The 24,428-nt window shown below is 32.9% G+C and overlaps 3 protein-coding genes across 3 annotated transcripts; 1 reads left to right on the top strand and 2 right to left on the bottom strand.

Annotated features, from left to right (window-relative positions):
- The first annotated feature begins 366 nt into the window (after positions 1-366).
- Positions 367-2,297, top strand: LOC18103464 (benzyl alcohol O-benzoyltransferase). The gene is made up of 2 exons (XM_006377832.3): positions 367-993; positions 1,169-2,297. The coding sequence occupies exons 1-2, from the start codon at positions 550-552 to the stop codon at positions 2,120-2,122; spliced, it is 1,398 nt and encodes a 465-aa protein (XP_006377894.2). The 5' UTR covers positions 367-549; the 3' UTR covers positions 2,123-2,297.
- Positions 2,298-3,800: 1,503 nt separating this feature from the next.
- On the bottom strand, positions 3,801-6,485 carry LOC7489088 (protein IQ-DOMAIN 17). Its single transcript, XM_002317024.4, has 5 exons — positions 6,134-6,485; positions 5,716-6,030; positions 5,191-5,436; positions 4,830-4,967; positions 3,801-4,709 (listed from the first exon to the last, which is right to left on the bottom strand). Exons 1-5 carry the CDS (start codon positions 6,257-6,259, stop codon positions 3,876-3,878), a joined length of 1,659 nt encoding a protein of 552 aa, XP_002317060.2. The 5' UTR covers positions 6,260-6,485; the 3' UTR covers positions 3,801-3,875.
- Positions 6,486-21,764: 15,279 nt separating this feature from the next.
- Positions 21,765-23,951, bottom strand: LOC7489087 (NAC domain-containing protein 43). The gene is made up of 3 exons (XM_002317023.4): positions 23,573-23,951; positions 23,181-23,449; positions 21,765-22,796 (listed from the first exon to the last, which is right to left on the bottom strand). The coding sequence occupies exons 1-3, from the start codon at positions 23,757-23,759 to the stop codon at positions 21,984-21,986; spliced, it is 1,269 nt and encodes a 422-aa protein (XP_002317059.1). The 5' UTR covers positions 23,760-23,951; the 3' UTR covers positions 21,765-21,983.
- Between the last annotated feature and the right edge of the window lie 477 nt (positions 23,952-24,428).

Genomic DNA, 24,428 nt, shown 5'->3' with positions numbered 1-24,428 from the left:
TTTTATAAAATGAATTTTTTTAAAATGTTTTTAAATAATTACCTACAGAATTCCGTTGGTAATTTACCGAGAGATATACCGACGAAATGAAGTGGATAAATTTATTTTTTTATTACCAACGGATTTACCGACGGACAAAACATTACCGACGAAAGATACACCGACGAAGAATTTTCGTCGGTAAATTAATTACCGATGGAATATGTGTTGGTAAAACTGTTAAATCTTGTAGTGATTCCTTACTGTTTAATTATTAAACTTTAATACTATATTGAAAAACTATTTCAAAATCAAAATTAAAATATTAAATGAGATCTAAAATATAGTTTCAAATTACTTTTTAACGATAAATATATATATATTACTTAACACAGCTTGATAGTCTTTATCGTTCACCCACTTCATGCATGCTTCGTCTAAACAATGCTTACTATAAATATGTAGAGAGTCTGCAACTACAGGTATCCCATTCCCAACCCATATTCTTACCGGCCGTGGCATAGCTGCCATTGATCACAGTTTGCCGCACTCACTATTTAATTTTATGCCATGGCAGCATCTACTCCCTTATCATTTGCGGTCCGACGATGCGAACCTGAATTGGTTGCCCCAGCTAAAGCCACTCCTCATGAACTCAGACAGCTTTCTGATATTGATCGCCAATTATACCTCCAATTCCAATCACCGAATTACAACTTGTATGCACACAATCCCTCAATGCAAGGGAAAGATCCCGTGAAGGTAATAAAAGAGGCGATTGCACAAACACTTGTTTATTATTACCCTTTTGCTGGTAGGATTAGACAAGGGCCAGACAATAAGCTTATAGTTGAATGTACTGGGGAGGGTGTTTTGTTCATCGAAGCCGATGCCGATGCTACAGTTGAGCAGTTTGGTGATCCAATTCCATCTCCATTCCCTTGCTTTGAAGAACTTCTATACAACGTCCCAGGATCTGCAGGGATCCACAATACCCCATTATTGTCTTTTCAGGTACGTCACAGGACATCATTGACTAAGTTTATTCAGTCATTTATTGTAAATTGTTTTTGACAATAGACCACGTAAAGTATAAAAAAAGAAGAAGGTACTTGTCTATGTAATTAGGTTAGAGAAAATAATAATTTTTTTCTTTCCATTGTACTAATAATTTTACTTATTTTAACAGGTGACACGCTTGAAGTGTGGTGGTTTTGTACTTGCCTATCGTCTGAATCACCTAATGAGTGATGCTCTTGGCATAGTTCAGCTATTGAGTGCCATAGGGGAGATTGCACGAGGTGCGCAAGCCCCTTCAATTCTACCTGTGTGGCAAAGGGAACTTCTCTGTGCTAGGAATCCACCACGCGTTACTCGCAGACACAGTGAATATGGTAATGATGGTCCAGTTGTTGTTGGTCCTACAACCAACGTTCCTGAATTCCACGGCGAAGTTTACGATGTAGCCCACCGTAGTTTCGTTCTTAACCGCAAAGAATTATCAAACATTCGTAGATGGATTCCTTCTCATTTACACCCTTGTTCAAATTTTGAGGTCATAAGTGCATGCTTATGGAGATGCTATGCCATAGCATCTCAAGCAAACCCTAATGAGCAGATGCGCATGCAATTGCTTGTCAATGCACGTTCCAAGTTCAACCCACCATTACCAAAAGGATATTACGGTAACGTGCTAGCTTTGCCAGCAGCTGTAACAAATGCTAAGAACCTTTGTTTAAACTCATTAGGGTATGCAATGGAGTTGATAAGGAATGCCAAGAATGCAATAACTGAGGAGTACATGAGATCATTGGCTGATCTAATAGAGATCACCAAAGGCCAGCCTATCGGGTTACAGTCATATGTTGTGTCAGACATAACAAGTATTGGGTTTGATCAAGTGGATTGTGGGTGGGATAAGCCAGTTTATGCTGGGCCAGCTAAGGCCATGCCTGATGAAATTTCTATTGCTGGAACCTATTTTCTGCCCTATAGATTCAAGAACGGAGAGCGAGGGGTTATGCTGTTAGTTTCCTTACGCGCACCAGTTATGGAGAGATTTGCAGTCCTCTTAGAGGAATTGGCAAGGAATGATCCAGAAAGAAGCCAAGGACAACAAGAAATGATACTAAGCTCCCTTTAAGACAGAAGCTATGGTATTACTATATTGTTGCCATGGAAGTTTGATGATTTGTTGGTTTTCGAAGAGTTTACACATGTAAAATTAATAGTCTGATGACTGTTGTGTTGTTTTGTTCAATGTGTTATCACTTACATATAATTCAATATATAATAAGATCAATATTGTGTTCCCAATAGTTTGGTTGATGTTGGTTTTGGCGAATTGAAGGTTTTGATCAACATGTGATATTTTAATTATGACTTGGAGTATATTATATAACAACAACCATTGATTAAGTTTGAATATATTTTCTTATGGAAGTTGTAAACTGTTGGAAATTTAAAAATAAAATAAACAGAAAATAAATAAATAAAAATAAAAACGAGTTTAAATATGTGATTAATAGGTAAGAAAAAGAAGAATGACATGAAAAAGTGTTGGTGTAAATTCCGGTTGAAAATTGGTAACGTTACCGTAAAACGATAAAAAGTCTGTAAATGAACTAAAAGATGAAAATATAAAATAATTATATTTTAGAATATGAAAATGGTACCGAGTATTTAGTAGAGTAACTGATACGATTCATGTAAGGATGACATAAGAAAACTTGATTTTTGTTGTAAAATTATCTACTAACTAATTTTGCGTCATTGAGCATAACTCTCAAACTGATCATCAAATTGAGCTGAAATTTTATAAAAAATAATCTCCTGATATATTATTTTATCTTAAATTGAATTTTTTAGAGCAATTAAAGTACAGAAAGACTATAAAAATATCAACAATCAAATAGAAAATAAAATATGAACTCATTAATGACATTTATCCTTTAAATTGCCCGCCAAAGTTGGAAAATAAGGGGTACAGAGAAATTTTGGTGAGCTTCCACCATTAAAAACCATTAAGTGAAACCTGGAATTTGAAAAGGATACATGAGGGAGTGTATGTTCAAATACATTTAACACAAGATTTAAAAGAAAAATCAAGTGAGGAAAAAAAAAAAAAGAGAAAAAGCTCATGGAATATGACGGGAAAAAAGAGGAGGGGTAGAGGTAGAAAAATTCAACTGGTTAGCATTTAAAGTTTATAAAATTATTAGGTAAAAAACTATGAATTTATTTGTACAAGTTTAACTAAAGATTAACAAAGTTTATGGAATATTGTTTAATTTTAAATTAGGGTTCTTAAATGATAAACTGGGAAAATATAAAATTATAATATTGTGATGTTATTGGGTGTAATAAAATATAAATGACTCTCTAAATAATAATTATGTAGGATGAATAATTCAACCTTGTGTTTAAATAATTATCGACTAGTCTTATATGTTTCTTTCTGGTGTGATGGATGAATGATCTGGTGGAGAGAGTGAAGGTCTTTTGTTAGCAGGGTTTCCAATTGGTTGTATATTACATGTACAAATTGTTCCATCATTTTCTTTTAATTTTTATACTGTAAATATTAAGGTATTATTTTTAATTTTTGAGATTGAATGATTATTTTATATAATATCAAAGTTTTAATAATCAAATTCGAATCTTATAATTTTTATGTTTTATAAAATTTAATTTAATTTTTTTTAAATGATGCTGTTTTAAATTAATTCAAGAGTTCATTTGTTTAACTCATAATTTAAATCTGGAATGAGAGTCGAAAACTCATGAGCTAAATCTTGGGTCAGATTATGAGAATGGGCCAATTTCAATAACGTTGCTAGATAATTAATTATAAATGACTACATTCTTAAAATACTACTAACCCAATTACAAATTTCTTATTTTAACCACCTAAGGTCAGTCGTGGAACAAGGAGATATTTCTCCACCAATGCTCTCATTATAACATGAGAAATAATTTGATTGCTCTCCCATTCCAAAGTGGCAACCATGCACACTCTTGAAGCTAGGGCTCCTTAAATTCTGACTGAAGCTCCTATTGCTACTGTAGTCAATAATGCCAGCACCATTTCCATGTGGTCCATGATCTTGAACTGGGAATGACAGACGTTTCTTCGCAACCGATCCACCACGTTCTCTCTCAGGTGTCGATGGTCTCTGCCTTGGTGCACTCTGTGGCCTAACACGAGCCTTTGCTGACTCAGTTGCTGCCATGTAGTTTGGCAAGATTGTAGCAGTGCCCCCACTTGCACCCACCATTCCATGTCGACCAATACCATTGTTCATGAAATATCTAGAGCTCAAGCTTGGAGTATGTGCTGCTGAGTAGCATTTTTTTTCTTCTTTTAGGCATCTTGGACTGGCTGAACGTACTTGAAGGGGCCTGGGTTTGCAAGGAGAGGGTGTGATTGGCGATTGGTGGAGAGAAAGACTGGAGTGTGATCTATGGAGAGGAGAAGCAATAGAATGTCTGGGGGTTTGTTTTTGTAGGTGATTTTGGCTTTGTAATCTTTGAGAAGAAGTTGTAGTAGAATATGAAAATGGTCTAGATGTGTCCATTTCTACAGTCTTTATACTGTTGTCTTTTCTATCTGTTATTGCCCTGCTACTTGCCTCCCATTGCTTTGTTGCCATCCAGCGATCAAGCCATCCTGTTCTGTCTTCAAGTTCCTTTTCATCCCCTGCTGATGGGTTCCTTCTAGACCTCCATATCTTGATTTTGAGTCAAGTAGACATTTGAGAAATTAATTAATTAGGAAAAAATACTATATAATTATGTTAGAGCCCAAAATTAACTTATATAACAAACACATAGTGAGTGAGAAGACAAACCTGGCTAGAGAAAGCATAAGCCAGGGCCTTTTCACGTTTTAATGCAGCTTCCTTCTTACTTTCCACCATGGCTTCAATCTCTTCATTGGTGCGTGGACGATCATCCCAATCATCTAGAACAGAGCTTACATCTCTCGACTGTTAAGAAAAGCCATTAATTTCCCATCAAGAAGAAGCATGTCATTTCATGTCCTAAGTGGTTTGAACGTTATAAATGATTTGTATGTGTCTCTTCTCATCAGCAATTGTCTGAGAATTGATGCGTATACAATATATTTTTTTTAATAAATGAGATGGGCCTAGACATTTTAGATTTAAGTATAGTTTGGCTGATGGGCTCATAGGGTTGCAAAGGACTGACCATGGACTTCCTCTCACGGATTTCGTGGAGATATTTGAACTCCCATGAGCTATTAGTCTCAGAAAACATGGACCTTCTGCTCCCTTCATGTGAAAGCCTTGCTCGGTGGTCACGGACTCGATCTTGTACTCGAGCTAAAGCTTGCATGTATTGAAGTGTTAGCTTCGCTTGCTTTCTTACATTGTGTCCTCTTACCAAAGCTTGAAGCTTCACTAGCCCTTTCAGTGCACGTAGAGCTCTCCTTGCCTCAATAATCAATCAAGATTAATAAATACCAAATCATTAAACAAGAAAGAAATGAAGATATTGAAATATACAACATAGCAAGTGATGAGTTAGGATCCATTTGTTTATATGGTTTTATTATAAATTTAATCACATCTAGTTAATAAAAATAACTATGTAGTTTGACACGGATCCTATTCGAGATTCCTTTTGATCTTGGTTAAAAAAATATAATTTATAATTTCTTTTTTAAATTATAACAGCAAAAGTTATTACAATACAAAAAAAAAACACACTTACTAGGTAGCCTCTAAAGGCCGTTTGAATGGCAATAGCAGCCCAGAGTTTAGCTCTAACAAAGATGGAAGCTGGTCTAGTGAGTCTAACAATCTCTACTGCTGCTTGGGCTGTTACAGCTGCAGCATCAGCTGCCGCAGCTGTGGCTGCTGCCACTGCCACTGCAAGTTTTTTCTCAGCATCCAAAGTAGGACTCAAGGGTGCAGTGGTAGTACTTGTTGTGTTCGTTATTGCAATATTTTCTTCACATCGTTGAACTGGGACATGGTTAGTGCTGGACGACGTCTTTCTAAAAAGCCATCTTCTTTTCTCTCTTTTCTGCAAAATATTAAACCCAGAAATCCATGCACCAAGAAATCAATACTTTGTTATAAACATAAAGACTAAAGCTAGTCATTGTTCATGATAATAGTATCATTACCTTTTCTTCCTCTTCCTGGTCATGTTCTTCTCTCCTTCTGCTACTCTTTTTCTCATTCTCTTTACTTGGAGACCTGAATGCTCTTTTCACGATGGTCAACCATGAGGTACCGCCCTTCTTTCCCATAGCGAGAGGTAGCTAGAAAGAAATAAAAAATTCTTTACATCACACTAGAAGCTAAGAAGTGCCTAGAAAGGGAGGTGGGGGAGGGTGCTAGATATAGGTGCATGGTAATAATATTCTAAGGACATTGATTTCTTCCACAATTATTATAACTGTAAGGAAGTGAAATCAATAAGAGAGAGAGAGATAGCTAGAGATTGATTATAAGTCTGTGAATGTAGCAGAGTACAGCTCCAATATATCCGCCAAGACTTCTGTTCTGGTGTAGTGTAGTCGCATGGGGAAAAAAAATTTATAATGGAGGTGTGTCAGGCATTGTCAATAACACTGTAAATTATGAGTAGCACGCACGAATACAAATTCATCCTCTTTGATATTGTAATAAAAATTGTCTTTTAAAGTTATATTTTTGTTTATAATATTGTTTTACTTTTTAAAATTTATTTTTGATATTATATAAAACATTAAAAAATAATTTAAAACAAAAAAAATTCATTTTTTAAAAAAAACCTTTTTGACACACAAAAACAAATGTATTTTAAGAATAACTAGGTAAATTATGTGTCTAGTCCCTCAATTTTCAAATCCTGATCATTTCTCACTCCTTCACCACAATTTTGGGTACATAAAAAGCCTTTCAATTTTTATCTATACAAATAGGTGCATGTAGAAATAGACTGGCCAATACTTTTAGTAAAAAAATATTACATCTTTCATATATATATATATATATATATATATATATATATATCTATGAAAAAACTCGAAGACACTTATTTTAACCAAGAAAATTTAGAATATTCCTTGTAAAGAAAGTTAATGAGAGAAAATATGACATTTCATTATGGGTCGAGATTAGAAATTTATTTATAGGGAAAACAAAACTTAAATTTTAATAGTTTTGACACTAAATTTAAAAATGTTCTTTATACAAAGGACATAAGATTCATGTTTTTTTTTTGTGGGGACGGGGCTCCTGCCAGCCAAATTGGATGGTTGGGAACTTGGCATACCCAAATTGTGATGCATTAGAGGGGTTAATGTGACAGAAATCTGAAACTTGAAGGACCACAAGAGCAATGTATCTCCTTGGCTAACTTTTATCTAGCCAGCTAGCTAGCATGCATGCATGCCTGCCTTTAGTTTAATCTTTTTGCAGAACAACTGACCGCCCCCCCCTTTGGCTTCACGTGTATGAGCTGCTAGAGGACGAGAGGGAGAGCTAATGAAAACACACCTCGAAGACCACCACCGCAGGACCAAGTTAACTATACAATTGAAGAGGAATCTATATGTTCTTGGGCTAATGAAAAGGGCTTGGCTTCATTTTCCTTAGACTGGTCAAACACTTCTGATTCTGCGGTCTACTTTCCAAAAATGTCTGAACTTGTAAATACAAGGACAAATCATAAATGTAGATGTGCTGCGTCTTGACTCTTGAACCAATAGTTAACAAAGGAGCAAATCAAGACTAAGATACTGTTTATTTAGTGGGAAATAGTTTTTTTTTTAAAAAAAGTTGGTGAATTGTTTTCTATTGTCTAGTAGTTATAAAAAATAAATTAAAAAAACTTTTTAGAATAAAAAAATTATGTTTATTGGACCTGAAAGAGCAAAGCAATATTTGAATCAATATTTAAATTAAATGTAATTGAAAATATATAATATATAATATATGTTTATTGGACCTGAAAGAGCAAAGCAATTTATGGTCTTGAAAACAGAAAAAAAAAAGCGTAAATCCCAAAAAACGTTTCTCACCCCATCTTGGTTAAAACTTTAACCTCTTTAATTTTTCCCATCTCCCTGTAATGACCTATTTGTTTATGAAAAATAGTTTATTAAAAACAACTTTCTAAACTTTACATGTATATTTGTTATAAAAAAGAGTTGGGTAAAAAATAAATCTCAATAAAAAAACAAAATTTAACTCAATTATTTTAAAAAACAAAATAAACCTTGCCTCGAGTCGACTTTCAAATCGGGTTTTAAAATGATAATAATAATCATTTTTATCCATATATTAACTTGGGTCAACCTGTGTTTATCCTCTCGACTCGTGACCCGGGTCTTGTCCCGGTTGATTCTTGAATTCGATTTTAAAATTATGATAATAACAACTTTAACCCTTACATTGACCAAGGTCAACCTGAGTTGACCATCGAATCAAGTTTTAAAACTATGATAATAACTGTTTTTATTCTATATTGACCTGTGTTGACCCTCCTAACACGTGACTCGAGCCTTATCCTGGGTTAATACCCGAGTTAGGTTTTATAACAATGATAATAATTTTTTTTGTCCTTATGTTGACTCGTGTCAACAATCAACCCCATTCGCCGAGCCTTGCCCCAAGTCGACCCCCGAATCAGGTTTAAAACTATAATATTAACAACTTTTATTCTTACACTGACTCATGTCAACCTGAGCCTTGACCAGTGACCTGAGCTTTGGCCTCAAATTGACCTCTAAGTTGAGTTTTAAAACTATGATAATAATCATTTTTATCCTTACATGTCTTAGTTGGACAATTTTAAAATTAAATGTTTTTTACTAGGATATTTTAGGAATAAAAAATAAAAAATACTATCTATGAAGATATGTTCCCTCCATATTCTTGTTTTGAAAGTATAAAAATTCACTCTAAAATTATCCAAAGATAAATTTATTTTTATATCTCTATCTTTGTCTTTTCAACTAAATATATTTATATTTCTATTATTTCTATCATTTTTATTTTAGAAAACTAATTAAACACCACTTTAATGTTTTTTAATAGAAAATACTCGCACTTATGAATTGTGATAAGAGTGTGTTTGTTTTTGCGTTTAAAAAATGTTTTTGTTCAATTTTTTTAATGATTTTAAATTATTTTGATATAATAATATTAAAAATAAATTTTAAAAAATAAAAAAATATTATTATTTTAAAAATTTTAAAAATAAAAAATATTTTAAAAAATAATTATTACCATATTATCTGGCAATAACTAAAGTGAGCTTGGCGGTGTAGTCTTTACCATGTGGAAATATGTGAATTGACCTAGGAATGGGTGAGGCAGGCAAGGGAACAAAATAGTAGCCGAATTAAACACACAGTCCCCTCAAAATTTCAAATTTGAAGGCAACCCGGCCACAAGGCCCACAACACATACTCCCTTTATTTGAATTAAATTTAGCCCGAAGGCCGAAGCGCGTGCACCACAGTCCCCTCAAAATTTCAAATTTGAGTGACTTGTAAAGGCTAAATAATGATTGTACCTAGCTTTTGCAATTGTGCTCGCATTTACCATGCATGTGATGATGTTTACATTACACCGTGCAAAGGTAATTATAATCACCTTCGCCCTGTGTAACACACATGCGTGCTGCCGTTCAGCCGGGTCGCTGGCTTGGGGCAGTCACAGGCTGGGCTGATTGGGTCCAGCTCAGCTTGTAAAACTGGGTTAAATCCAACAAAAAAAAACACAAAAAAATTGAGACCGGGTCAGATCTTGGCTTTAGGCCCATCCGACCCAAATTGTTTTGGGCTAAGGGTGTGTTGGGCAAAACACACCCTTATAACTTACACCTTTTATTTCGCATCTTTTTATTTTGATATTTGGCCGAACGTGTTTTTTTTTTTATAAAAAAATTACAGAAAAATTTGGAGATCTTTGTTAATTTATTTATGAGTCCCACGTACTTTTTTATGTTGTTTTTTACCGTATATGTGATTTGTGACTTTTTACCGTGCAATATGAATTTAATATGCAATATATGTTTTTTTATGTAAAAAAATATAAAAGTAAAAAAATAGTTTCTTTTTTCTTTTAATCCAAATTTTATGGATTTACTCACTGGCGCCAGAGTCAAGAATACCGTACTTTTGTGGTTACGTAATATTTATCAACACCATAGTTAGAAATATTCATGGACGAATAATCACTGACACCAGAGTCTGAAATATTATTGAAAGACCATAAGAATGAATCAAAAACAAATTTTTAGCAAGGATGATCAGACAAACAAACAAAGTTTAATTTATAGGTCCCTAGTGTAGTCGCTATTATGTCACACATGTGTGGCGTCACGATGATCACCCTCCCAGATCGAGATTATCGATAATAATATGGGTGGAATTCTTGTCCTTTATCAGTAAAGTATGGAGAATGAGAGTCGCCACCTGATATTTTAGTCACTAGGAACTCTCACTAGTCTCAAAGTCTGGATATGAGGATTGATTGTGTAAAGTGAAGGTATTAACACCTCTAGTATGTCTTACCTGAGGTAAGCTGCATTATTTATTTGTCTGATTTAAACTAAGGTAATGTTGTTTTTTCTAACCGTTGGTCTATCTAGTGTTTAAGAAAAATCATTCTCAATAAAGAAGTCTTTATCTTATCAATTTAAAACCTAACTATTTTAATATAAAAACATAAAAAATAAAATGAACTATATTTTTTGATTTAATATTAAGAATATGTCTTACGTATAAATTTATAATCCTGTATATGAATTTTTTTTTTTTGTGTTTTGAAATGTAAGTCAAGTTCTAACGGATAATTATAAATTAGTTACGATAAACTTTGACTAATTCTAGTATTTTCTCTTTTTTTTTTTAAATAAAAAACATGATAAAAATGAAAATTTTTTTATATATAAAAAATAAATTGTGCATGAGAATTTAAGAATTTGGTCATATGTAAAAAAAAATATTCATTATGTTTTATTATTTTTTAAGATTTTGTTTGGCAAAAATTTCATTTTTTCTTGTAATAAAACTATCAAAATAGATCTAAGGTTTGTTTTCCAAAAACACCTTTAAACCAAAAAACCTTTAGCAAAAAACATGACAAACCAAATAGGGTCTTAAACCTTTAATCCAATTTTGACTCGATCAGGTTGACGTGAGATTTTTGATTTAACCATAAACTGAACCCAAAGTTTTGGTTTGACTCGAAAACAAGCTAAAAAAAAAACATATTAAACACAAAAAAAAAAAAACAAATTTTTTTTGAACGAAACGGATCAAACTCCAAAATAAATAAAAAACACTGAAACCCAAACCCAACAACATGAAACCCAAAATAGACCAAATATGGTAAAAGAAAGGCACATACATGTCGAAAATCATGTAAGAGTGAATAATCTAGCATCCATTTACTTTAATTATCATTTAAACATCATGATTTTGTCAAAATAGATTTCGATTCAAAATCAAAACTTTAAAACTAAATTCCATAAAAAACTTGTTATTGATATATATAAACCCTAGATTATCTATTAATCAAGCATAACAAAGGTGTTTGTGTAAAGAAATAAATCAAAACCGGTCCGAATTATATAACTAAGATAATATTCTTTCCGATAACATAAAAAATATTGCCTAGAAATCCCAACAACTTGCTCATAAAAGCCAGCCACTATCAGGCCCTAGAAATTGGTATTTTTGACCTCCGAAACATGTTTTCAATGCTTGTACAAGCAAAAGCTTGGCATTCAGAGAAGACCTTCCCATCACTGAAATCTTCCCTGCGATTTCATCTCTTTCTACATCTGAATATCCATGAAACACTTTGCTTTAGCAGTTTGAGGATTGTCACCAGTTACCATGCGTACCTTAACACAATTATTTGTTAACACTAAGCTAGTTGCAACTTCGAACATCATGATTTACAGGTTGGCAATGGCAGCATGGTCTTGCTTTGTAAAATTTTCCTACTCTTCAGTTTCCTTAGAAGTTCATAGAAATCAACTATACATCTTTGGTTTTCTGTACCATGTCATGTTCTTTGCACACTGTAGAATCATTTTTGAAGTGCAGAAGCTCTAGCTAGTGCAACATCATTATGCAAATGGGAGGTGCTTAAAAGTTACCATCCAAAGTTTGGTTTGCCGAACTTCTTTGTAGCGTGTAGAGACAACATTAAAAAAAAAAAAGTTTCAAGGAAATTGCTATATAATATGCCTCCTTGATTTTGGCAAATGAATTTAACTATAAAAGGGTCCGGGGTTTATGGTTTTTTTTTTTTTTTCAAATAACAGTCAGAAAAAAAAAAAGAGAAGCAAATTAGCACAGCTGAGGGAAAAAGAGAGAGGCTAAATAACACAATTTAAGTGGTTGTGTTGTTACTTTCAGGTAATTTGAGCTTGTGGTTGAAATGCTGTTGGTTAAAAATTATTTATTATTTATATTTATATATTGTTTTGATATATTGATGTAAAAAATAAATTTTTAAAAAGTAAATATTTTGATGTATTTATAAGTAATAAACACTTTAAAAATCAACTGTTATTACAATACTAAATAATATGTTATTATAAATCTTTAAATTATTTATTTATTTTATATTCTATAGTCTGCGCTGATGGCAACCATGTAGAACAACGTAATTTATTGAATTTTGGTTGCGGTATTCCTATCTCTGCATCTTGTTGAGTTTTAGTAAGTTGTGATGATATGAACAACACAACTACTTGAAGGAGGTTATTTCACTAATTAGTTCTCATACGTGTTAGTTTGCTAATTTTCTTTTTTATTGACTGTGCTATTTTTTTTTTATATTTTTTATATAAAAAAACCTTGGGTTGTCCCCATATTATTAAAAGAGGACAGAACAGAAGATGGGACATGTAATGATGGCATTGGGTTGCTTAACATATGGTGCTTTGTGGTATGAGTATTGGATTCCATTCTTTTTTTTTTTTCTTGTGTATCCAAGTACTGTGCTGTATAATATATTTTTTAAAATATTTTTGTTTAAAAATAAGTTAATATAATTTTTTATATTTTTAACATGAACCCATTAAGCTATTAAAAAACACTAAAAAATTATTAAATTAATATTTTTTTAAATAAAACATCCTTAAAACAGAAGTCACTATACCCTTAAACACACGAAAACATGAATAAAGTTTGAGTATGATCTTTGTTAAAACAAGATTGCCTAGAAATAGGAATTTCTTGTTTCCAATTCGGAGGACTTGAGAAGATGGTGCCAATTCTTAACTACAGGCATGTTCCTTTATTCAGTTGGCTTAAATTGTACGTGAAAGATCTTCAACCATAGCATCCCTACTGCCTGAGTGACATCGCATAGCTTACCTTCAGGTGAGGACTTTGGGCTGCAAGGCTGCTCTGAGTACCCTATCTGGTAGCAGCTATAAGGCTTCTTCAGATGCTGCCTAGTTTGACCTCTCTAGAGAGAGATGCTTATATTTCCTGGCCTACTTTCTAGCATTTTAGCACCTCCATAAGTGGAGAGATTGGAGCTAGATGCCTCCGTTGTCACCCTCCAAGATGATTTGCTTGATTGGACTGACTCCATGATGGAAATAGCCTGGGTCTGGCATGGGCTAGGTTTGGATCGAGGAGTATTTCTATAACTGGTATGGGCCAACCATAGCTTCTTTTTTTTTTTTTTAAAAAAAAAACTAATATGGTATGAGAATTACTTGATAGGTCGATTACCATTATATGCTCTCGTCGTGTGCTTACTTGATAGGTCGATCACCTCACTATCCTGGGTGCTTAGATTTTGACCAGTTTATTTTTGCTGTAAAAATTTGAATTTTTTTCTTTAAATAATTTTTTTTATATTTTTAAATTATTTTAATGGGGTGATGTTAAGAATAATTTTTTTTAAAAAATATATATTATTTTAAAATATTTCAAAATAAAAAATAATTTAAAAAATAACTTCTGCCATTGATTTTTCTTAGTCACCTCTCTTTATTGTTCTTGTTCTGATTAATTTTTTTTCCAAGACAATTCATGCTCTCTCTCTCTCTGATCTATATATATATATATTTATTTATTTACTTTAACCATCCTGACTATATAAGATGCTCTGTCTATTAATCGTAGCATATATATGGTTGAGCCTATGGTTTGGTAAAACAGTATGATTTGACAATGATTCACCTTCTTTTGCAAAGACGTTGAAATAAATTTAATCATCCTGTTAGCCTTGATTGCACACATCTTCGTGCAAGGCATTGTTTCCATCAACACCAGTGCTAAAGCATCTTCGAGAGCAGAGAAAAAATCACATCAAGAAACTATATATGGAAGAATATCTATTCTAAGTGCCATGTTTTTTCAAACGATGATTAAGCATCCAATTTATCTACGAAATTTCATAATTATAGCATTGTGTCTCCATTTCAATCTCCTAGATGTTACCTTCCTCCTTGTTATCTGGTCCCTCACACCTTTCTCCTTAATTAGATGTCTTACTGAATATTTATTTCAACGTTAAATTCAAACTTGATTTTACAAAATAAAAATTCAAAAAACAATATAAAAACAAAAAAAAGCAAGGCAGACAGTAGTTTCAAATGGCATGGAAAAATTTAACTTCGTCTCTCAATTTTTAAATTATATATATTTTGTCGAGGTTCTTTAGTTTTAGCATGAAACTTTATTTTTTCCCCCATGTTTTCAGTACTTAAATGTTGAAAGAGTAAAGAGAAAATAATATAAAATAAAAAAAAGAGAGCAAGTGTTTGGCTGGCTACGTTTTGAGGAAACAAAAACTCAATGAAGCTCAATAAAAATGTCTTTTTTTTCTTCTTTAAACATGTTAAAAAAATGGACCAGGACCCATTGTTTTTATTTATTCTTCCTCGTTTGAAATTATGATGATTTGATTCGATTTTGTTCTTTTACATCAAATTCTACCCAACTGATTTTTTTATAAAAAACCTATCTATTTACATCAAATTCTATCCTAAAATTTACAGATAACCTTAAGAAAGTATAACTCAACTGGTCGTATTCTAGATTTGCTTTTTAAAGGTCATTAGTTCGATTCCTGTAAATTTTAGGATCACTGAAGACTTGCATGATTATTAATTTTAAAACCCGTACAAGCTGATCCGGACACTTATATTAATAAAAAAAAATATACAAAAGCGGAGAGGGCAAACCAATACAAAGATGGACCACTTAGGGCATCCCAGGCTCTGTTGAAGGCAACATCAAGAACGTACATTTTATATCACAAAAATAGTACTGTTTATATGTACATGAGAGATCCAACCATAGAGGCAACTCATGTAGTTGTACACAAGACAGAGTGGGATTTTGGTGCCTTTCTCTTGATAAACATCAATAAGTAGTGACCATGACAATTGACATGATCCGAATGGAAGATAGAACCATCATATTATACCATCTGAGTCCAATTATGCAACTAATTTTCCATCTTGCTATGATTAAGAGGCGACTATAATAATTTTCAACTAATTATGCAGGTAAGTGTCCTTATGACCATGATTACAGCTACTGAATTATTTTTCTACTAATTAAGCATATATATATATATATATATATATAGGGTTCCAAACATTAGTTAGTTTGGTGGGATTATAACGAACAATCTTTAAACTACAAACAACATCACCACTATGTCATCAGCTACTAATCTAGATGTATCTAAGGCCAAAATTACCAAACCTCATTCGCTTGATTCTTGATTGAGGGGAAGACCCAAGTCACAAAAATTAGAAAAAATTAATAACTCCCTTTAAAAAATAAAAATAATATTGTTTTAATATTTTGTTTTTTAAAATCAACGAGTTATAGTCAACTTAAACAGAATCAATTCTTTTTTTTTTTTAAAAAAAAAATGAACCGATCCCCGGTCACCAAATTGGCTAGTTACTGGATTGGCTTACCTGGACGAAACTATAACCACGGTATTTAAAAAAAAATAAAAAAATTCCATATGACATCAGTATTTTGGGCCTACAAGGTAGAATGGACCTCTCCATTAACCCATAGTTCCCTTTTTGTGGGACCAGTCGGTATATCTCACAAAGTGGGCACTCGGGCCCACTATTTGCATGCTCCCAGCCTCTGCCGTAACAGTGGCTATGCAATCCGAGTATGAATATTGCAAGTATATAATTAATTTGATTATTTATAGGGATCTTTAACATATAGTTTAAAAAGGCGACCAACCACATTTTTTTTCATAATTCAACGGCAGAATTATACCTCGTGAACGTAGATTATTTAGCACTAAAAAAGGATTTGAAACAGAAATATTCCAATGATATATTATCAAGACCAAATGCATGCTAAAAATACTTTCGGACCTATACTTCAATTAGACGACAAAGGGATCTAACCAAATTCAAAATGGGATTATGTTATTCTCCATTCCTTGATAGTTCAGTTCTAACAGAAGCAAAGATCATTTGTTAGAAAAACAAACAAAATCCTCCACCACTACCACTAGGCGGGAGCTAGGAGGAGATCAGTAACATAAATCTTAGACAAATATACACCCACTACTATATGTCTACTAAATTCCACACCAATCATATTGTTTACCCGTTATCCTTCCATTAACTTTTATTGTCAAATATATGTTTCATAAGAATGCAAAGATAATGATTTTCCGGACAAAAAAAAAGAATTTATATATAACCTGACGGATTCTTTATCCCGTATTTGATGTTGTGATAGTTTTTGTAGTTATAATTTGAAGTGTATGAAGATGTGGACTTAAAATACAGACTGCATCGACCAACCTTAATCACTTTTTGAAAATGTTGTCAAATTATTTTAATTTATTACCAAAATATTTCCTTAACATGTTCTTTCAAGCCTCTGCATCCACCAACTACCGATGTTACTTCATTTATATTGCTATTAATTCTAATTGGTTCATGCACGCAGGCTTGTAGGGTATTTATGGACATACATATGGAGGATGTTTGTTTCCCATTTTCTTCTGGTTCATTTTTAGTGCCCAAAAATTATTTTTTCTTTAATTTGTTTGCTCAGCCACCAACCAGTGATGTAACATCCCTTTCGCTGGTACGTGCTTCTTTAATTTTTCATCAATTGGTCATCCATGACACACATCTAATTAATTTTGAACGAGAAAGGAAGACTGAACAGACACGAAAAGCTTCTAATTGATAAGAAAAGAGAGGAAAAGAAATATATTATGGTTTGAATTATTTTGATCTTAACACATAACAACTACGTGCTTGTATTTATACGGACAGAATGAAATCTTAATCATAATATAAATAAATATACAAATTTCATTAATATTAATTAGACCTATATATATATATATAAAATAAAGATGACACACACGAGTAATTAATTTTTTTTTTTAATTCGAGGAAAGCCCACCCTCGGAAAGCGTACTTTGTGGGCTCAGGTAAACGAGTAAAATCCCGGTTATCCCAGGCTCTTACAAGAGATGCACGCCCTGACTCGAACTCGAGATCTGCACAGCAAAAAGAATGTTACATCACTGGTTGGTAATTAAAGTAGATGTTACATCACTGAGATTGACAAAGAAATAACTCGAACTCAAGATCTGCACAAATTTTTCTTTGCCATCACGCCACGCACCTTAAAAACACAGTAATTAAACCCTATTATAATTACCAGAATTCCATCTCTTTGAATTGGAGGAGTAGGAGCATCAAAACCCTTCACGTAAATTTCAACCGATTCATGCATATATAGATACAATTTTGGGCACACAGGCCTTTAATTTTGGTAACCACATCTCTGTTCCAACAAATTTTGATCACATCCAATAGAGCCATCATTACAAGCCTTTTGTATTCTTCCCCGTGCAAACCTTATCCTTCAATAACTCCTTGATGTTAATTATTATTTGATGAGCTAGCTAGCTAGCTAGCTAGCTCCTAATAATCGATCGATCATGAAGAATGAATATCCACAAAGGAAAAAAAAAAAACCCATGAAATATATATAGATATACATATATAATAAGGTGAGCTGTGAGTGTTCTATATATTATCAAGTGCATAATTGTACAAGGCCAAAATTACAGTCCATTTGCCAATGAGTGTGCTAGGAGAATTGCAAATTAATTGGGTTCAATGCTTGATACCTAACATACATTAAGTCCTACATGATAGATTAACCTTACCAATATACAAAGACTTGTTTGGTTATCCAATGTAATTGTTCAATCTCAATCAAAGCTTCTCCTAATCAATTTCTATGTTAATTACAATCTTAATTGCATCAAATTTGATTAATCAATAACTTAGTTGTGATCACTAATGGGAACTAATAACTTGGTCAATTACTTGTGCACCGAAAAAGCTGTTGATGGGTCCTTCAAAGCTGACTGATTATCAAAAATACGTATGAATTAAAAACTTTGGACCCTATTATGAAAAATTCTCGATGAAGCTTAACGTCTATTTGGAATGTAATTAAAACGATTGATTAGTCATAATCAGATGGTAAGCAACAAATTAAAGTTTGGTTGAATGGAGATAAGCTTCTGATTTGTCATTTCTCTGTCTAATCTTGTTTAAAGGTTGTAAAATATTCTCCAGGAAGCTGCTTCACAGAAAATGTGTCTTTCTCCCTAATCAATCGTCATATATGCATCATGTGTATGTGTATATTAGCCTCTCTTTTTTCTTCCATTTAACCAATTAATTACACAATTCCTAAATATATAGTAGGTTGTGATCTTGCGTTCATCATAAGTACATGCAACGTTTTGATCATTGGCAAAGCCAGTAGCTAGAGACCAAAACCTCATTTTCTACCACCATGAAAATCGAAAATACCTTTAGATACTAGTCAATTTTATCACGCCAAGCCAAAATGGTCCCTAATTCAAAGATAACGTACGATTTACAAACATTAATCCATGCCATGGCCATAACTTCATTAAGCGGTCCAGGCTTTCCTAACAATTACTGTATTTCTTACTCATATGTCGCCGTTGAAATTTTCTTTATTCATCGTAGTATACAGCAATTTTCTCTGCCAAATCAATCGATCAATGAAATTCTAGTCTTCCATGGAAAAAAAGTTTTTGTTTCCACTTTGAAAATCTTTTAGATTCTACCCAAATCCGAAACCAAAAATAGAGAAAAATAAGTATAAAGAAAATTCATATGATCATGTAACGTACGGTTTCCTATTCCATTCTTCCCTTTTTTTTCCTTAAAAGAAACTGTGATGTTATACTTTTCAGGCAGATTTTTAAAATAAATCCAGCAAATATAACGCCAACTCATACGTTTCAAGTTCTTTTTTTTTTTGAAATTTTCCCATGCTCTTTTATTTTATCCTATTTTAATAAAACTATCTTTTATATATGTTTTTCTATATATGTTTTTCTCGGAAAAATATCAACATGGTGTTTTTTTTCAAGTTTTTCGTATTAATATGTTGATACTAAAATTAAATATAAATTAAAAAAAATATTTTTAAAAAACATTTCACATCCATGCTCCAAATGAACTGCTCGAGCTCATTCATGATATATACATGGCAATTTCAAAACATTTATATTCCAAATCAATTCTCAAAATTTCAGATAAATAAATAAAATAAATAATCAAAAGACTACTTTTCGAGGCATCTTCTATCAGGAATTGAAAACACAAGGTAAATGAGGCGAGGTCATGAAGACATTAGTGAGTTTTGTCAGCTTATGTCATGAAGCCCACTTAATAACATGATACAAATATATAGTACATGGATACTTGAAGCATTTTACTTTTAAAAAATTTATATGAAAATCTAATTAATTCCACTCAACAAAATTAAAGAATAATTTTAATTTATCCTTAATTTTATCCACTTCACCAAACACTCACTGCTCCTATAAATGCAATGCCGCTCATTGTTAAAAGGATCCACTTTGTGTTAAATAATTTATTCATTTTCTATTTATGCTTTGATCAATAGTATAAGGAGGCTTGGCATGTTTTATCATAAAAAAGAAAAGATATAATAAACCTAACACTACTTGAAAGAAGGACTAATTTTTATCAATAAATTTGTTCAAGGATTATTTCGACTTAACGAGAAATATATATAAAAAGAAAAACTTCCATGTTAATTTAAATGATTAAAATAAAGAAAAAGGGCCATCAATGGCGTTTTAAAAAGTGCATGAAGATTAAAAAAAAATCCTATTTAAAATCCTCTATATACTCATACCTTTTAGATGATCTTAAATATATTCTTAAATACTTCAACCATATTTTCTTCTTCAAAATTGCAACCAAAAGAGCCATTACTAAGTGACACGTGTACAAAAGATATCCAAGCAAAGAAAGCAATTTTGTTTTTTAGAGAATTGATAGAGGGCCTTTCAATTTCTTAGATTTAATGATCACAAAATTCACAAATACATCTGATGATTACGATTCCCATTTAATTTCAAATAAAATAAAATAAAATAAAATAAAATATAGCACTGGATGACATAACAATTGTCTACCTATTATTTATTGTTATTTTAGGTGTACCTAATTAGTCAAAACTACAAGTATTACTCACAAAATGTCATTTCAAAATAATATATTGATGACATTATCATATAATATTGGACAGTCCACATTCATCCAAGGCTAGCTGTTAGAGATAAGATTAAATAAGCTTAGCTCATCTCAATTAATACTTCGAAATTCAAAGAAGTTTGAATATTGGAGCACTTGGCAATTTTGGTGATTACAGAAATAATTAATATTCTTTTTCAATACCATGATTGTAATTATTGAGTTTGAAGAATAAAAACGAACGTACTATCACTTCTTGTCATAAGTTAAACCTCGTATTTGGTTTGTACTTTCTTTTATATATCTCCATATATTTTGAAAATATAAAACCCTAGACAACATGGTAATACGCTTTGAATTTCTGGTCGACATAGGATCAAAGATAGAAGGGTTTAAACTATAAATTAGATAATATTTCATTACCAAATTGTAACCACGTGCAAGTTGGATCAATTTTTAAGTGTGAATTATGAGCACATTTTCAATTGGTTGGTTATATATAATTTTGGAGAATTTAGCTTCTTTGTGTTTTTTTAATGGATAAAAAAAATCAGTCAAGTCATATGACTCAGAATTCAACAAAGTAAACCCACGAAAATAATTTCCAAAAAAGAAAAAAAGAGAGAGAGGAAAGCATACAATTAATTCTATCTAGGAACCATATGACCTTAGAAGTCTTATATCTAAGACAAGACCAATGCACTAGGCTTTGTTCCCAAATAATGAATTATGAGTGGTATCATGTGTAGTCTATTGTTCCCAAATAATGAATTATGAGTGGTATCATGTGTACTCTATCTTATCTGAACTATGGCAAAAAGATAGTCACCTTTCTCTCTTTGTTATCATCTTTCTTGGTACGTAGATTGGGTTTGAGACCCCATGGCCTCACTATTCCTCGACAAAACAATAACCAATTGATCAATATTTGATAATTGACCTCTTTCCAATATCACCATGGCATGTGGGTATTATCATTTGTGTGAGTTTGGGTCGACCCCAACACCACATTAAAGTCAGCTCTGTGCTATAATTGCCTTGTGAAGCTTTTTCAATTTGGTTAACGAATTTAGGTAAGACCTCAATCAGCTGCGGATATGATTACAAGTAGAAAGAGCAAATCACACAGAAAGTTTTTTTAAGAAAAACTATAGCTGTAATATTCTTTGATAACAATCTGTGAATAACATATATGGATGGCATCGTTATTTGAGATATTAACATAATGGTGCATGTGTAAACTGACAATGCCATCCCATCTCAAAATATATAGATATATCCGGCCTATATATCACCCAAACTTATTTATGCAATACATGCATGCATTATATATAGATAAAGACGACTGACTATAACGTACGTATACATACCTAGATTTTCAGGGTTTCTATATTATTCAATAGGGTATAAAATATCGAGCACTTTTGTTATACCGACAAGTGGCATAATGGGTCGGATGATGAAGATGGAGATGATGATTTAGTAAGGCTCCACAGGTCATTCTCGTTGCTGTAAACATGGGAAGAGTTTGCTTGAATGTTTGATGATGATGATCCATGAGAATGCTGTTTGTGTGATAATTGCATGCCATCATCAGGAGAAAGACCAAAACTCGCATTTGGGTCAGTACTAAAGCAAGATAATTGCTTGGATGTCTCTACTTCATGCCCATTAAGCTGTGATGCCACAAGACGATCAAGAGTTACCCAATCATTAAGTTGCCCGGATTTGGAGTCATGATCAGTCATTGAGGATGAGGTCATGTCGAAGATGCCATTGCCAACTTGGTTTGGAGAGGAAGGTTCATTCTCTGTCAGCATCTCATCGTATGATTGATGATAACAAGAAATGAAACTTCGATCTTGATCGAAAGATGGACTTCTGATTGGAATAGAAGGGAGTGTTGGGCTTTCTAGCCGAGGAAGGTGCATGAATCTTTCATGGAGTCCTTCACTGATGCAGTTGTTCGATAGAAACCTTAAACTACTGCTGTTGCTGTTGTTGGAGATATTCATGTTGCTAAATGTTTCATTCTCCATCTTGCAAGTCCTTCCCATGTACATAAGTATCTGATCAAGAACTCCTTCATTCCCTGAACCAAGAATCTGGTGAGCCTTTGAATCCAATGAGCTTGATGAGCCTTTGGGACTCTCAAGGGTTTTTTGATAGTTCTTCTTTCTAAATACCCGGCAAACCACCCAACCTTCTTCTGGGATTGCCTCTCCTATAGGATTTGAAACCTGCAGGATTCAGAGAGTGAACAAAATGAATACCATATAAGCTAGAAATGATCAATCTAGAAGAAATACTAATATTTTTTTAGACCAAATACATGAAGGAGGCTATGAGATCTCAAATTTAAATTTTCTTTTTATCACAAAATAAAATAAAAATAAATAAAAAGATAGAATTGTTTAATTTTCGTTTATGAAATCAACTTTACTTTTGATTATCAAGAATGATCTAGGTATATACTTTTTACATAGAAAAAGTAAAAAGGAAAGAGGAAAAAAGAAAAGACAAGACAAGAAGAGGTAGGAGTATGGTAGGACTTCAAAGCATATAAAATGTAATTTTTTTATTAAACATATAAAATATGCTTAAGCATAAAGAAGATGGCTTACATTAGTTTCATGGGTGCTGTCATCAAGCCTATACTCATGCATGATCCAATCGGATTTCTGACCATGTGGAGCTCTTCCTTTGTAAAATACAAGAGTCTTTCTCAATCCAATTCTTTTAAACCCACTATAGATGATCTTATCACGGCCAGTAGCTTTCCAGAATCCGGCGGCCGTAGCACGATTTGTTCTTGTCCCTGTGGGATATTTCTTGTCTTTGTGACTGAAGAAATACCAGTCATTCTGAGGTGTAGATCCTATTTTGCACTTCTCTACATAGTCCCAGTTTGACACAAGGAAAAATTTGGTTAGTCAGCAAGTTTGGAATATATATGTGGAAGAAAAAAAATATGTAGAGAAATATAAACATGGAGACACTAGCTAGCTCAATTTACCTTGGATATCCCATGGCTCAAGCTTATTAAGATCAACCTCACGAATTACATCAAGGTCTATCCTCTCATAAGCAACTTTCTTCCTCAGGTAGTAGTGAAGAAGCTCTTCTTCTGTTGGGTGAAATCTAAAGCCTGGAGGAACCTGAGACTGACCATTGATCGATAGATTCACCATATCTTCAGGCATTTTTGCTAGGACAAATTTATTGTATAAAGCTGGCTAGGGAGTGAATATATGTGTATATATAGATAGATGATCAACGTACATGTAAAAGATGATGATAGAGAGAAAAAGAGAATAGCTAGAGATCAATATGAAAGAGAAGCAAAAATGAGAGACAACATTAACAAGGAGAGAGGGTGCGTAAAGGGTAATGCAGTCCTGATAATTTATAATGGTTTGTAGGGCATGTGGGGGAAGGGTCCAAAAATGCATGAAAAGTTTTGGAATCAATTCCATTAGTGTACTTACTGTGGGGTCTAAGCCTTGGAGAAGAGCCAACCACCTAGAAGTAGAGACTAAAGATAGAGAAGAGGGTAGGGTTTTTTCAGGCCCACAATATAGGTACTAACAATTGGCCAATTGGGTCCATCAAGAAAGAAAAAGAAGAAGAAGAAGCGTTAGAGGTAACTATTTGTATTTGTATGTGCAGGGGGCACGCCTCCATCTCAACTACGACCCATGACCTGAATATCCATTTGAAAAACACCACTGAAACCACCACTATGCTAAGAAAAAATCTCAATCTCTCTTTTTTTCTCCCTCTACCTCCTTTTCTCTCTAAGCATCACTCGTTTTACTTGTGCAACCACCTCAACGACAAGAGGGCAAGAGAGAGATGATGGGGTCGGGAGG

Source organism: Populus trichocarpa, chromosome 11 (assembly GCF_000002775.5).
Source record: "Populus trichocarpa isolate Nisqually-1 chromosome 11, P.trichocarpa_v4.1, whole genome shotgun sequence".
NCBI classification, from domain to species: Eukaryota; Viridiplantae; Streptophyta; class Magnoliopsida; order Malpighiales; family Salicaceae; genus Populus; species Populus trichocarpa.
This window is presented reverse-complemented; position numbering and strand designations above follow the sequence as displayed.

Bases quoted from the DNA above. Each gene is read 5' to 3' on its own strand.
- LOC7489088 (XM_002317024.4), bottom strand. From the start codon at position 6,259: ATGGGAAAGAAGGGCGGTACCTCATGGTTGACCATCGTGAAAAGAGCA. The intron at 5,437-5,715 runs GTAAGTGTGTTT...TTGATTATTGAG, and splicing joins CGGCCTTTAGAGGCTACCTA to GCAAGGAGAGCTCTACGTGC. The intron at 4,968-5,190 runs GTCAGTCCTTTG...TTTTCTTAACAG, and splicing joins TCCGTGAGAGGAAGTCCATG to TCGAGAGATGTAAGCTCTGT.
- LOC18103464 (XM_006377832.3), top strand. From the start codon at position 550: ATGGCAGCATCTACTCCCTTATCATTTGCGGTCCGACGATGCGAACCT. The intron at 994-1,168 runs GTACGTCACAGG...TTATTTTAACAG, and splicing joins CCCCATTATTGTCTTTTCAG to GTGACACGCTTGAAGTGTGG.
- LOC7489087 (XM_002317023.4), bottom strand. From the start codon at position 23,759: ATGCCTGAAGATATGGTGAATCTATCGATCAATGGTCAGTCTCAGGTT. The intron at 23,450-23,572 runs GTAAATTGAGCT...GGGACTATGTAG, and splicing joins TGAGCCATGGGATATCCAAG to AGAAGTGCAAAATAGGATCT. The intron at 22,797-23,180 runs GTAAGCCATCTT...TGAATCCTGCAG, and splicing joins ACAGCACCCATGAAACTAAT to GTTTCAAATCCTATAGGAGA.